General features: G+C 40.8%; 2 protein-coding genes across 6 annotated transcripts in view; both read left to right on the top strand.

The window, feature by feature from the left end:
• Positions 1 to 1,815: 1,815 nt before the first annotated feature.
• On the top strand, positions 1,816 to 9,776 carry micu2 (mitochondrial calcium uptake 2; the record flags this gene model as incomplete). The annotated part of the gene is made up of 12 exons (XM_080836989.1): positions 1,816 to 2,010; positions 2,647 to 2,782; positions 3,554 to 3,585; positions 3,706 to 3,781; positions 4,120 to 4,167; positions 5,378 to 5,460; positions 6,210 to 6,266; positions 6,661 to 6,761; positions 7,375 to 7,546; positions 7,704 to 7,812; positions 8,214 to 8,371; positions 8,676 to 9,776. The coding sequence occupies 12 exons, from the start codon at positions 1,816 to 1,818 to the stop codon at positions 8,775 to 8,777; spliced, it is 1,269 nt and encodes a 422-aa protein (XP_080693115.1). The 3' UTR covers positions 8,778 to 9,776.
• Positions 9,777 to 11,086: 1,310 nt separating this feature from the next.
• nova1 (NOVA alternative splicing regulator 1) overlaps positions 11,087 to 11,901 on the top strand; it is a gene marked incomplete at both ends in the record, with an annotated part of 29,567 nt that continues 28,752 nt past the window's right edge. For 4 of the 5 annotated variants that reach the window (XM_080849685.1, XM_080849683.1, XM_080849682.1 and 1 more), the window contains one exon: positions 11,087 to 11,243. In XM_080849685.1, coding sequence (XP_080705811.1) covers positions 11,087 to 11,243 — 157 coding nt within the window. Of the gene's footprint in view, positions 11,274 to 11,901 lie in introns of all 5 variants that reach the window. The other variant, XM_080849684.1, reaches the window with a different exon arrangement.

The following is an 11,901-nucleotide window of genomic DNA, read 5'->3' as shown; positions in this document are numbered from 1 at the left end:
TAATTCTGTATGAGTTCTAATTTTTTGATATGTTTTTTTGGAAGACCAGTAAATAAAGCGTTGCAGTAGTCTAACCTACTGGTGATAAAAGCATGGATTCATTTTTCTGCATCTTGTCGCATTAAAAAGGGGCGTATTTTGGCAATATTTCTCAGGTGAAAATAAGCTGTCTGGGTAACTTTACTAAAATGTGGCTCAAAGCTTAGCTCTGAATCTAAGATGACACCTAGACAGGTTGCTTTTGGTTTGACCTGATGTGCCAAGTTCCCAAGATGACAGAGAACGGTGTCTCGACTTGATTTTGGCCCAACCAAAAGTACCTCTGTTTTGTCATCATTCAACTTTAAGAAGTTTTTGCTCATCCACTGATTAATGGAGGTTAGGCATGCCATGAGGGAGGAAAAGCCATCTGGGTTGGTTGGTTCCACAGAAATATAAAGCTGGGTGTCATCAGCATAGCTGTGGAAGTTCACATTATGCTGAGTTGTGATGTTTCCTAATGGGAGCATACAGTATAAGGAAAATAGCAGAAGACCAAGGCAGCTTCCCTGGGCCACCCCAAAAGGCAATTTGTGTTTAACTGATACATTATCTCCTAGACTAACATAAAAATCTCTGCCAGTGATGTAGGTTTGAAACCAATTTAAAACATTTCCGGAGAGACCAACCCACGTTGCAAGGCGGTGAATTACAATGTAATGATCAATGGTGTCAAATGCCGCACTCAAATCTAAAATAATAAGGATTGACACTTTGTTTAAATCAGTAGCAAGTCTGAGGTCATTTACTATTTTTACAAGGGCCGTTTCGGTACTGTGATTTGATCTAAAACCTGATTGGAACTTTTCCAATATGCTGTTTTCTTTGAGGAAAGTATTTAGTTGATTACAGACAACTTTTTTAAGTACCTTGCTCAGGAACGGTAGGTTTGAAATAGGCCTGTAGTTACTCAGGATGGTGTGGTCAAGATTCGCCTTTTTAAGCAGAGGTTTCACAACAGCGGTTTTAAAAGAAGTCAGAAATACCTGAGGTGTTCACTATCTTAAAAACAAAGGGGGCCAAGCTATTGTATACTTTCTTAAGGAATGTAGTGGGGACTGCGTCCAAGGCACATGTTGAGGAGCTGGTTTGAGTTATAATTTTGTTAGCTCAGGTGGAGTAAAAGAACTTAGTTCTGGGGGGCTATTTTTGGGTGTACTATCAATTTTGTCATACTGGAATATATATCATGGGGCATATGCTAATGTTATTTTTAGTTTATAGTCACTACATGGATAATAAATTGATGCATTTACATGTATTCATTTAGCAAATAAATCCATGCTGAGTGACTTGTAGTAGGGTGTAGCCTACATGTTCTTAGTATGGGTGCCCATATGGATCAACGCCTTAACTATGTCAGGATTCTTCTGTAGTCTTTTGGTGATATGAAAGACTCATTCAGATTTCATTCACGGGAATGATTGTCATGGTAATATAATGCAGTAATTGGGTCTACAACATAATGTCACATGCAGCGTAGAGCAGTGTTTCTATATTTCATTCATTTATGAAGTGTGGTATTCAGTATTTTATGTTTAGCACAGCCAACAGCCTTTTTAAGCTGGAATCTTTCTAGTAATATTACAGCTACTCACTTTGTTTACGAATAGACTATTTACCTCAACATGAGCAACCTCTCCATCAGTATGTTTTAATGATCCATAAAACTAGACATAACGGTCTCAACGGTAGGGGGCAGTATTGAGACACTTCTCGACGTTGACTCCTATTTATTTTAATACAAAGAGGAGGAGCAAACCTTCATGAGAAAACATGGCGACAGGGCGCTGGCTGGGTTTAGGTGTGCGAAACTTTCTAAGGAGATCCTGGTCCAAAACCCCGTCCCTGAATCGCACAGTTGGAACTACTGTTTTAGGATCTCTTGCCGGAGGGGGGCTGTTGTTTTACTATAATCGTCATGCACCGAGTTGGAAGTTGTCACATACCGTCCACGCATCAGATGATAAGGTAACTTCAAACAGAAACTTGGTTGGATAGTTAGCAATGTATTCTCAGTAGATGCCTGCATAGGCTAAATCATTTATAACATATAGGTTTCTAATGATAAAATCATTACAAACGTATTAACTAGGGGTGGCGTACTGATTTGCCCAGTTAGTTTTGTTCAAAGGATTAGGCTGTAAACACACCCATTATTTGACGAGGTTACGGCATTCCATATTATCAGGTGTGGACTAGAACTCGTCAGAACTCGTCCTCTGGGGTTGTCTTTGGCTTATCTCGCTGTCCTACCGGGCAGTATTGTTGCTGCGTCAGTGTTTCTTGTAGTCAATAACCTGGAAAGATCTCGTTTGAGCACTGATGTGTAGTTCGGTATCAGCACCAGGATTCCAGAACAGGCAGATGTATTAGGCTAACACACAGCAAAGATAGATTATATGAGTGTTAGTGTTCAATTTTGCACAAACAAACCTTAAATAAGTCCATGTTGATGCTAAATGGCTTCACTGATTAGGGAAATGAATAAAGAAAAGAATATTAAGTATAGTCCGATTGACTTAAGTGAGTGCATTTCATCGTCTGGAAGTGGGTCCAACATACGTGGAGCAGTGTCATTTGTTTTTGGGACGTCTCTCCCTGTAGGAAGCTGAGACCCCCATGCCTCCTCTGTCGCCACGGCGACTGCGATTCAACCAGTTTGCCTCAATGCTGTACGAGATGGAACCGTACATGACTCCGCGAGACTTCCTTTTCTCTGTGCTCCTGGAGAATGTTGACCGTGAGTTCTGCCCGATAGAAACTTTTGTGTGTGTGTGTTCTTTTCATTTGTAATTCCATCTACCTATTGGTATAGCCTCGCCCAATTTTTTTGTTATCTCTGTCAAACTCTTTGCAAAGAGAAAGAAAGGGAAAACAATGTCATAGTTACCCACTCTGGGTAGGTCTGTTTCGAAATGTCAGAACTTCAGAAAGTCTGCCATCACAGGCTCAACCTTGCCCCAGTTCAGCAGTGGTCAGCAGCTACTGCAGAAGCTTGACAAAGAGACAGATAGGCTACTCCTGTGTGGCAGGAGTCAAGTGTTTCAGTCTGTATAATGAAGGGACATTTTCTTTCCAAAGTGAGTTTTACCAAAGACATTCATCAAGCCCCTCTTCTGTGCACAGTAACACAGTAGCCACAATGGTGTAAGCCTGCACTTTTGTGTCAAAAATGTAAATGCTTTTAGACTAAGAAGGATGAAGCAGTTCTGCAAGGATGGTAAATGGTACTATTTCACATTATTAATGTGTTCTATGCATCTTGGTTTTAGATGTTATGTGTTTTTGTACATTTGTCAGGGCCAGAGAAATGTAAACTGCAGTAATGGTCCCGGCACAAAAAAATATAGGCTACAGGAATGCTGGGAGTCTGGGACAATTTTTCAAATCATGCCTACGCCATTACATAGTTGTTTTTTTTACAACAAGAGCTATATGTTGCACCTTTAAAGTGCTTAAAGTAGCTGTGTCCGGCCTTGATTTTACATATGCATATGTTCCATGTTTGCAGGTAAACTACAAAAGAAAGCCTTAAGCAAAGAGGTGAGCTTTTTAACATCGTCTTGCATGCTCTGAATCTTCCTGTGTTTTTCCAAGTCTGAGCAGAAAATCAGAAATCTTTTTTTTTTTTGATGTTTCCCAATTCTCTTTGAACCCTCTCAGGAAGTTGACAGAATGCTGACCACGGCATCACAGGCTCAGGCTGGAAACGCCTTATTCAGGAACCTTGGCGATGGTGGTGAGCACTCCGACACACACACACACTCCGACACACCAACACACACACATGGCCTGTGCGCTCAGAGATGGTTCCTTAACGAGCTCTTCTCAACTCAACACAATCTGGAGAAGAAAATGAGTCCAGCAGATTTGTCCGATATGCTCGTTTGAAGAGTAGTTCCCGCAGAGCACCGTTGGGGAGCGGGGGTGGAAAGCGCTCGTCTTTTCTCTTCACTCCTTCATTTTGTGCTGAGTTTAATGAGGCATATTTCTCTCTCTTTTTTGTTTCCTCACATTTGTTCCACTCTCTCCTCAATCTGTCCTCTCTCTCTCTCTGATGGAATCTTTTTTTCACAGGCCTGATCTCCTACACAGAGTACTTGTTCCTGCTGACTATCCTCACCAGTAAGTGTCTGATTTCTAAAGCACAGGAAAAAGTTGTCTATGAAATGGCTCTGTGAAATCAGTGAACACCATCAAACAGTTTTCTGTGTTGACCAAGCCTGAGATATAAGCAAATACAACTGCATTTAGTGGCGACTGAATGCCTTAAAATTATATTATGATCAGATTAGTTAGTGGTCCAGGAAGAACAACAGTTGTGTCATGAGAGCAGCAGCCGGGTTTCCCAACCATGTACAGAACACAGCCCCTGTCCTCTCTGGGTGAATCTCTTTCATGGAGGGAGGACTTATCTTAACCACATGCGCTCTGTTAACTGGTGCCCCAGTGAATTAAATTGGGCTTAGTGGATGATGTAGCGCAGAACGTAAGCACAGATGTCCCAGTGATGCTCTTATGTGTTTGTCTGGATGGTTTGTTTCTGTTGTTCCTGCCTCTTGGGGAGATGCATGGTCCTTGCATGTCGTCAACCCCACCTTGTGTAGTGGCATCATCATAGTAATCAGATTGAGTCGTGTTTGATACAGTTGTCCTTTAATGGAGCGGTGAAGTGCTTGCTGACTGGTTCCTCTTTGGTCTCAGTGTGCCGAAACTGATGGGGGGGTAGCTTGTGGTTGAGAAGATGGGATGTGGGAAGACTCACTTTTGGTAAAGACTGAAAAAGGGTGCGCGCTGTGTTTCTCTCCAGTTAGAAAGCATATGTATTCAAAGCGTCAGAGATGGCTAGGTGCGTTATTATTATTTAGTTATCCAATTAGCTCGAGATTAGGATTTATTTTTTATCTCAACGAAAGAGAACATTTTTGTCACACTCTAAAGATAAAGGCTATCTTGAAAATAAAATGGACACTTACATTTTATCTTCAGATTGCGACAAAAAAAGTTCATAGTTCGAGAGAACTACTTTTATCTCATGATCTTGAGAAGATAAGTTGTAAACTTTTGAAAACAACTGCTGTTATCTCAGCATCACAAGAAAAATGTGTTGTTGTCTCAAGATAATTGGACAGGGAAACAAAGGAGGTCCTGTCTGGACTTATGCACTCATATAACCTACTTAAAAAAAACATGAATGACGAGATCAGTCAGCAACCACTTCACCTTGCTGTTAGGAATGTTATTAGCAGTCTCGTTTGTTCTTGGTGTGATTCTAAGACTCTACTTAGAATGGCTGTGAGCGTTGCTTCAACAGCCCCACACTGTGTGATTCCAGAGCCTCGCTATGGATTTCATATAGCTTTCAAAATGCTTGATGTCGATGGCAATGAGCATGTGGACAAAAAGGAGTTTCAAAAGGTAGGTCATTTTAATTCTTCCTAAAATGACGGTGAGCGTGTGTTTAGTACTGTGTGTTCACATACACAAAAGAAACCTTAGTAACACCTTCCCCTGTGTCTAACTGAAATGAAAGAGGCACAACAGAAGTCATTATAAATTGACACCACTGCGTATTTGTGGTAGTATACTAACATTATGTTTTAAATAACAGGTGTGAGTATAAGTAGTCTCAGTTTAGTCTATTTTCATCAATGGTTTTGGCATTATTGAAATGAAATTGTTAGTCCATCAGTGGCAGCTTTCGTTTATCCTATATACAGTATAAAGTGAATATCACTACAGATAAAGCATGTTCTTGTAATGAGTTGTATGTTTACTGTAGTACGCTTCTATGTGTGTAAAGCTCATGCAGCATGGGATTGAATGAGCAACTGAAAGAGGAAGATTAGAGAGTGCGCTGCCCATAGTGTCTTTAGCGTGTCATGTTTCCTTTTCCTGTGTCATAGTTTGAACCAGGAAGCCAAACATGACAAGTGTCCTGTCATGTGGTACTTGTGTGAGTGGAAAGAGGGATTTCTCCTAATATAGTGGATTGTATCAAATCACTTCTTTTGACAAGAATTTACTGTAATTCTATGTATATTTCTTATTGCGGCCCTAATGTGGATATTTCAGAAGGGTAAGTAGACCTATCTCTCTGCACTTTGATTGATTCGGGCCTGTATATGTTAACATGAGGGTTTTAAGTGGAGTTTTTTTCTTTATAGTTGAAGAAAATCCTTGGGAAAAGGAAAGCAAAGAGTCATCCTGAAGGTTGCCCTGAGGTAAGTGATATTCTCTCGCTCGCTCTCTCTCTTTCTTTTTCTCTCTGTGACATTTTCTAGTTGCCCGGTGGTGAACATATAAAACATTATTTTATTATTTTAGAATTTACGAAAATACTTACTTTTAAAATAAAACATATTTTTACCAGGAGAGTGAAATCCCCTGGGCTCTTGATATGAGCACATTCATTTTCACAATGGTCCAAGTACTTGCAGTCAAACCTCCCCAAAAGAGCATTCTTCAGCATCGAGATTTTTTTTGTAGGGTTAGCTAAAAATGCTAACATTGCCTACAGTAGCTTTAAATGTAGTTGCAGTACCTCTGTTCTCTTGTGCTAATTAATAATAACCGTAAAGTAAATGGCCTGTTAACTTCACCTGTCCTACCTAACAGAATGTGACCACTGAGGACACAGACGAAGTGAGTACCACCCTACAGGCTATCTTCTTTGGACGCCACGGCAAGAAGAAGCTACAGTACAAAGAATTCAGCAGGTAAATCCCCTCCTCCAACTGTCCTGAGAGATCTACTGTCCTCTGTCCTCTGAGAGATCTACTGTTGTCTGTACACTGAAAGATCTACTGTCGTCTGTACACTGAGAGATCTAATGTACACTGAGAGATCTACTGTACACTGTACACTGAGAGATCTACTGTCGTCTGTGCACTGAGAGATCTAATGTACACTGAGAGATCTACTGTACACTGTACACTGAGAGATCTACTGTCGTCTGTACACTGAGAGATCTACAGTACACTGTACACTGAGAGATCTAAGGTCATCTGTACACTGAGAGATTGACACAGGTTGACCACGTGTGGCAAAAGTCTCATTCAAGACTTCTTGAGATCGTTGCCTGGTGTGTATATTTAGGAAGAAGCTAATCTGTTAACGACATGTGTGTGAGCCTCATTGTTTTTCATTTGTTTGGTTGTTAATTGACTTCTACAAGCACTTTGTTTCCTCTGGGGTACAATTAAAGTTAATCTTTTTATTTTTGATCGATTCATTTTCTTTAATCCCTTCCACCCACTTACCGTGACAATGAAGTCTTTATTAATATTCACTTCATCATAATTGATTCTTTTTTTATCTCTCCTGTTTCAGGTTCATGGAGGACCTCCAGGCCGAGGTGCACGAGATGGAGTTCCTGCAGTTCTCCAAGGGCATGGACACAATGCGCAGGGAGGACTTCGCAGAGTGGCTGATGCACTACACCAACGAGGAAGATAACGAGGCCTACTGGGACAACATGAGGAAGAGGATCCCCACGGGCCAGGTGCTGGAGCTGACAGACACGCAACAAAACACACACACACCCTCCGTTATGTAACGCACAGAGTCTGTATACGATGTGTGCTCACCTGCAGGTTTTTTTTTTGTCTTGGTGTGTCTCCCTCCTTTAGAGTATAACCTTTGGTGTCTCTCTCCTTTAGAGTATAACCTTTGATGAGTTTAAAGTCTTCTGTCTGTTCACAAATAACCTGGAGGACTTCGCCTTTACAGTGAAGATGATCAGTGAAGCTAACCGGCCAATTGGAATGGGTAACAATTTGCGTCTACCATTCTTTAAAATCACTCATGAAGTTAGATATAATTTATTTTATAATAGAACATCGTTCAGCACCACTTCTGTCCCCCATGTGGTTAATGAATTAATAACTGAATGGATTGGTTTGATCATTACTGAAGTTTCTTTCATTTTAATTTTACTATGTACCATGTCTTTTACCTTTCTCAGCATTTTCATTAGACACAGTGAGCTTGTTTCCAGTAGAAATAGCAGAAAAGTATTTCAGTTCTTTATTAAGTGCAAATAGTTATTATTTTATATTTACATTATGTTTTTTTTGTACCGGCCAGTTGTTCTGTAGCATTTTGCCATGTTTGTAACTTGGGTGACTGAAACTGACTGAGAGTCCCATGTCCTATCCTCTGAAATGCAGCCCAGTTTAAGAGAGCTGTGAAGATAGCCACAGGCCATGAGCTGTCAGAGAACGTCCTGGATACCGTGTTTAAGATCTTCGACATGGACGGGGACAACTGCCTGAGCCACAAGGAGTTCATCGGTGTGATGACAGACAGGGTCTTGCGGGGACTGAGGGTGAGGGCTCTCTGCCTTAACTACTGTGCTTTAACCAGGGGAACCTGCTGTCACTAAGATTTTATTTGGAAATGTGCTAACCTTTATTTGTATGCTGCTAAAGCCAATAAGAAAACCTGTGCTTTCATTGTGTGTGTGTGTGTGTGTGTGTGTGTGTGTGTGTGTGTGTGTGTGTGTGTGTGTGTGTGTGTGTGTGTGTGTGTGTGTGTGTGTGTGTGTGTGTGTGTGTGTGTGTGTGTATAAAGAAGTAAACTGTGTGAATGAACTTCAGTCCTCTAACTTGTGTGTGTGTGTGTGTGTGTAGGTCCAGCCCAACCATGGTCTCTCTGGGTACTGGCGTTGTGTGAAGAGGGAGACTCTGAAAGGCGCTCAGGAGGCTCTGGGTGATACGGGTAGCCCATTCTAACCTGGGACAGGGATCAGGTGTGATCTGACTGCAGGTGACCCCAAACTAACAGGGGTGCAGCCAGGCTAATTTTCCTGCGTGATTTTGATCATTATTGTGGTTTCCTCAAGATATCCTATATTCTTCCCTATGCCTCATGCTTTTGGAATGCTAAGCCAGAACCCTCTCATAATATGACAGAACAGCATTTTCTGTATGATTGTGCAGATCAAGAATATTTATCTTCGATATGTTGAGCCTTCGATAAGTTCACTGCTTAGCTTTACAGCAAATGTCAAGTAATGGAAATAAAAGGTGAGATGAGGTAATGCTGCAAATACTGTTTGAGTATGTTTGCCCTCAGTGTTTCCATATATGTTTAAAATGGTAAAAAGTTCCAGCTTTAAAACAGACAAGTTTTAAAAAATCGCCAACTACTTTGTCTATAACTATCAAATTGAGATTGGCCATGGAAAAAGTGTTTTGTTGTTTTTTTTAAGAGTTGTGTAGTGCACTTCAAAGCATGAAATAATTTCAGAGAGATACCAAAGGGAGTAAAAAACTGACCGTTTGACCAAGTTTACAGTGACCTTGTGGCACTTTGCTTTAAGGAGTTTGAGGAAACTATGGTTTCCGTGGTGACCAACATGTTGCATACTGTCTTGCAGCTGTTGTGAAGAGGCCTGATTTTCTAGAAACTACTGCTGGAAGACTTCCAATGCTTCCAAAAAACAGTGATACAGTTTCAAGATGAAAGTCTTTATTTCTTATTTTGTCTGTGCCTTTACAAAATGCAATCTATCCTGTGTATGTGAGTTTACAATTTTTTTTTCTACTGGTGTATTGGTTTATGTGAACTTCAACCTGTGGATGAACTGTTGGCAAAAGTTTTTGTTTCATATCTTTGCACTTGAATTGATCATAACTTAAGACACGTGTGGCTGCTTTAACCATAGTCTATAACGTCTATAAAGCAGAAGCCATGCCGTGTTTTGGCCATTAAAATGTCCATTCAGTGAGTTATTTTGTGTCTTTCTTCTTTCTTCTGAATCACGCTAAATATTATTTGATATGTGGATTTTAGTTTTTTATAAATGTATCCACTGGTTTGGTGCAGATCACATATGAAGCATTAAAATGCTATTTCATACCTAAGTGGCTTGTGTTGTTTTGACTTCAAAGAAAAAATACTTTGCAATTACTTTGTGGTTGTGACTATCATTGAATAAACTTCAGTCCTCTAACTTGTTTACACTGCCCAGAAACGAAGAAAGGATACCTCACTTTCCAGATCAGCCTTCATTAGTTTTTTTTTTTTTAAGCAATAAAAGTAGTGACCTGAGGCAGATTATCACTTTGTAGATCTGGGTTTACTCAACTCCTCTTTAATAAAGTACTAAAATGTTTTAAAGTTATTTCTGACCCCTTTCATCTCAATCTTAATCTTTTATGCACATGACATCATCTGACCCCTTTGTACATCATGGTCATTCATCAGATACATTAAACACAGGAAGACACATTTTTGTGATGGCTTCACTTTGTCACTAAGTTGATAGATATTAGATAAGTTAGTTCAGGAGGGCAGGCAGCCCTCCATCGGCTCTCTAACGTGGATGCTGATCGTGACGTCACATGTGTGCCTGCGCTATGGCAGGCAATTGGTCCAAGGATGCGCTGAACACGGCCGCTATTGCTGCCTATGCAAAGTGGCCAAGGAACCGACGCTCTCAAACAATAATTGGACATCCCCTTATTCCAAGACATCAGCATCATCACCAAAACTGTACTGGACTACGAGTCGTTAACGGAAGATATGTTTGCAGGCTGATCAATACGAGGCAACGATATTTCTTTTAGATGTTCACTTCTTAATCCTTTGTTGTGCAGTGATCTTAAGTTGTTTACCTTTTTTCGTAGTTTTTGTCGTGCATCATTTCTCAGGAAACCTATGCGATAGAGGCATCTTAAGCTTCGAGGAAGCCACGCTGAATTTAATCAGAAGAATACAAGTACGAGCCACTACACTGAAGGGTTTCAAATGACGGGAGAGCGGTAATGAACACATTTCACTCAATGGATTTTTATATTTAGACCTATAGCCTATGTGACGCTCCCGCCGGCCACCACCAAGCTAAGACTGGGTAAGGCTCAGGCATGCACCGCACGGCTTGTCATTTTACAGTGACTAATAGGGCATAACTATTACGACATCACATAGTCGAAACATAGAATCTACCATTTCAGCTGCGTTTCCAGTTCACGACTTAAGTGCTTTGTCGCGGGCGGTTCTGGAAGAACACGATCTTAACTCTCCAGCCGTTGGGAAAATGATGGCTGGTGGAGATGTTCAACATAACGGGATATTCACGAATCCTCACCACAACAGTCAACCGCCCCACATGGAGTCGGATTCTCCTGATTCCCGAAAAAGACCGTTAGAAACCCCCACCGAGGCGAGCTGCACCAAGCGCACGAATACAGGAGGTAAGGCCGTCCAAAATGTTTGGCTGCGTGGTGTGCAAATAATGCAAAAGTATTGTGCGTGTGCGGCTGTTGCGACTGGGCCTAGTTTGGCAATAGGCTACGCCAATTAGGCTACGCCAAAGTGTCTTACATAACTACTTTCTTAGCAGTAATAATGACAGTTGTGGTTATGCAAATAAGACCATAGTTGGTGTATATTATCCGGCACAGTTTCAGACTTTTTCTAACAGTTGTTAAAGTTCTTCAAAGGCTGTGGTTATAACGCAAAGTGATGATATTTTTATAACATCAAGTAGCACAGTTTATTTATGTAGGCTATTTAGTTTATTCTTTTGTATTTGTGTAGACAGGCACAACAATAAAAAGTTGCCTGACAACCAACCAAATTGGGTTACTTTCTTACAACACCTGGAGATCTCAGCAGATAAAAGTGTAACTTAACATTTAAAATGTTGCATCTGTCTATAGTGACCCCTCTAACCCCGTACTTTGACATATTTTGGGGGTCTCGTTTTAATTGTCTCCCGCGTGCTAGGCGTGCCTAATTGAGCGTAAAATGAATGGAACAAAAAAAGCCGCCCGACAAACCCATTGAAATTCAGGAGGCAACCATAAAAAAGAGAACATACCAGATTAGTGGCTTTCTTATTCTCCTGGC

The sequence above is a fragment of the Sprattus sprattus genome (assembly GCF_963457725.1).
Source record: "Sprattus sprattus genome assembly, chromosome: 1".
NCBI classification, from domain to species: Eukaryota; Metazoa; Chordata; class Actinopteri; order Clupeiformes; family Clupeidae; genus Sprattus; species Sprattus sprattus.
Note: the sequence above shows the minus strand (reverse complement) of the source record. Positions and strands in the feature narration are given on the sequence as shown.